Here is a 1,104-nt window from a genome sequence, read left to right as displayed (position 1 = left end):
AGTAGTAGTAGTAGTAGTAGTAGTAGTAGTAGTAGTAGTAGTAGTGGTGGTGGTGGTGATTTACAGGTTGAAGCACAAACTTTTAATGAATTGAATTAATGAACTGTGAACTGTGAGCCTCTATCACTGCGCGATCTGGGTTTGAACTACATGATTTGAATCAATCTGAATAATATTACAAAAAAAAAAAATTACTTTAAATATAGAATAATATTAAATCATCATAATCTTCCGTCATGGATTAGGCTCATAGGCTTGTTCCGGCATCCATCGCTTTCTTGGGTGTGCTATTTTTCTTCTTCCCCTCGATTTGTATCTCCATACTTGAGATGGAAGTCTACGAAGCGGCATACGCATCAAATGGTCACTCCATCTTTTCCGATATTCCTTTAATGTACCCAATAATTTTGGCATCAGTCTTTGCTGTCTTCTTATCTTCTCATTCCTTATTCGGTCTATTAGAGTACATTCTTTGACCACTCTCAAAAACCTCATCTCAGCAGCCTGAATACGTGACTCATCGCAACTCCGCAAAACCCACACTTCACTACCATAAGTAAGAATAGGCACGGCCATTGTTTTGTAGAATCTTAATTGAGTCTCCTGTTTTTGTTTCTTGGCAAAGACTAATTGGCTTAGCTTCTTATCGACATCTGTATTTCTGTCGTATCATTAGATCACAACCAAGATAAGTAAAAACTCGTATTTGTTCCAAGATCTGGGTGGTGTGGTGTGATGTTTTCATCATTTCTGCACACGATGGTCCGTTTTTTAAAATTCTAACGGGGAACTTGCTAGTAGTTTGAAGGCTAACTTTTGCATGCATCAAGTACACTCTTGATCTTAGAGTCACGGTAATTACACGACTGCCCATAAAGGAGTGTAATGTAATAAGATGTATGTATGTATGCTTCTCAGTAGTAGCTCAACGACTGAACTGATTTAGGTGTATGATCACGGGTTGGTAATCTTACCGGGAGTGCCGTAAGCTATACAAATCTATATATGTTTAAATAAATTTTAAAAAAGTTAAAAATTATAATAATTATAATTATTGTACAAAATTATCACCCCTACTCTAATTAACCTATATTAAATAGCAAT

The 1,104-nt window shown here is 36.1% G+C and overlaps 1 protein-coding gene across 1 annotated transcript; it reads right to left on the bottom strand.

Moving 5' to 3' along the window:
* Positions 1–234: 234 nt before the first annotated feature.
* On the bottom strand, positions 235–576 carry LOC142326850 (uncharacterized). Its single transcript, XM_075369586.1, has one exon. It carries the CDS (start codon positions 574–576, stop codon positions 235–237), a length of 342 nt encoding a protein of 113 aa, XP_075225701.1.
* Between the last annotated feature and the right edge of the window lie 528 nt (positions 577–1,104).

The sequence above is a fragment of the Lycorma delicatula genome, chromosome 6, assembly GCF_047948215.1.
Source record: "Lycorma delicatula isolate Av1 chromosome 6, ASM4794821v1, whole genome shotgun sequence".
Lineage (NCBI taxonomy): Eukaryota > Metazoa > Arthropoda > Insecta > Hemiptera > Fulgoridae > Lycorma > Lycorma delicatula.
Note: the sequence above shows the minus strand (reverse complement) of the source record. Positions and strands in the feature narration are given on the sequence as shown.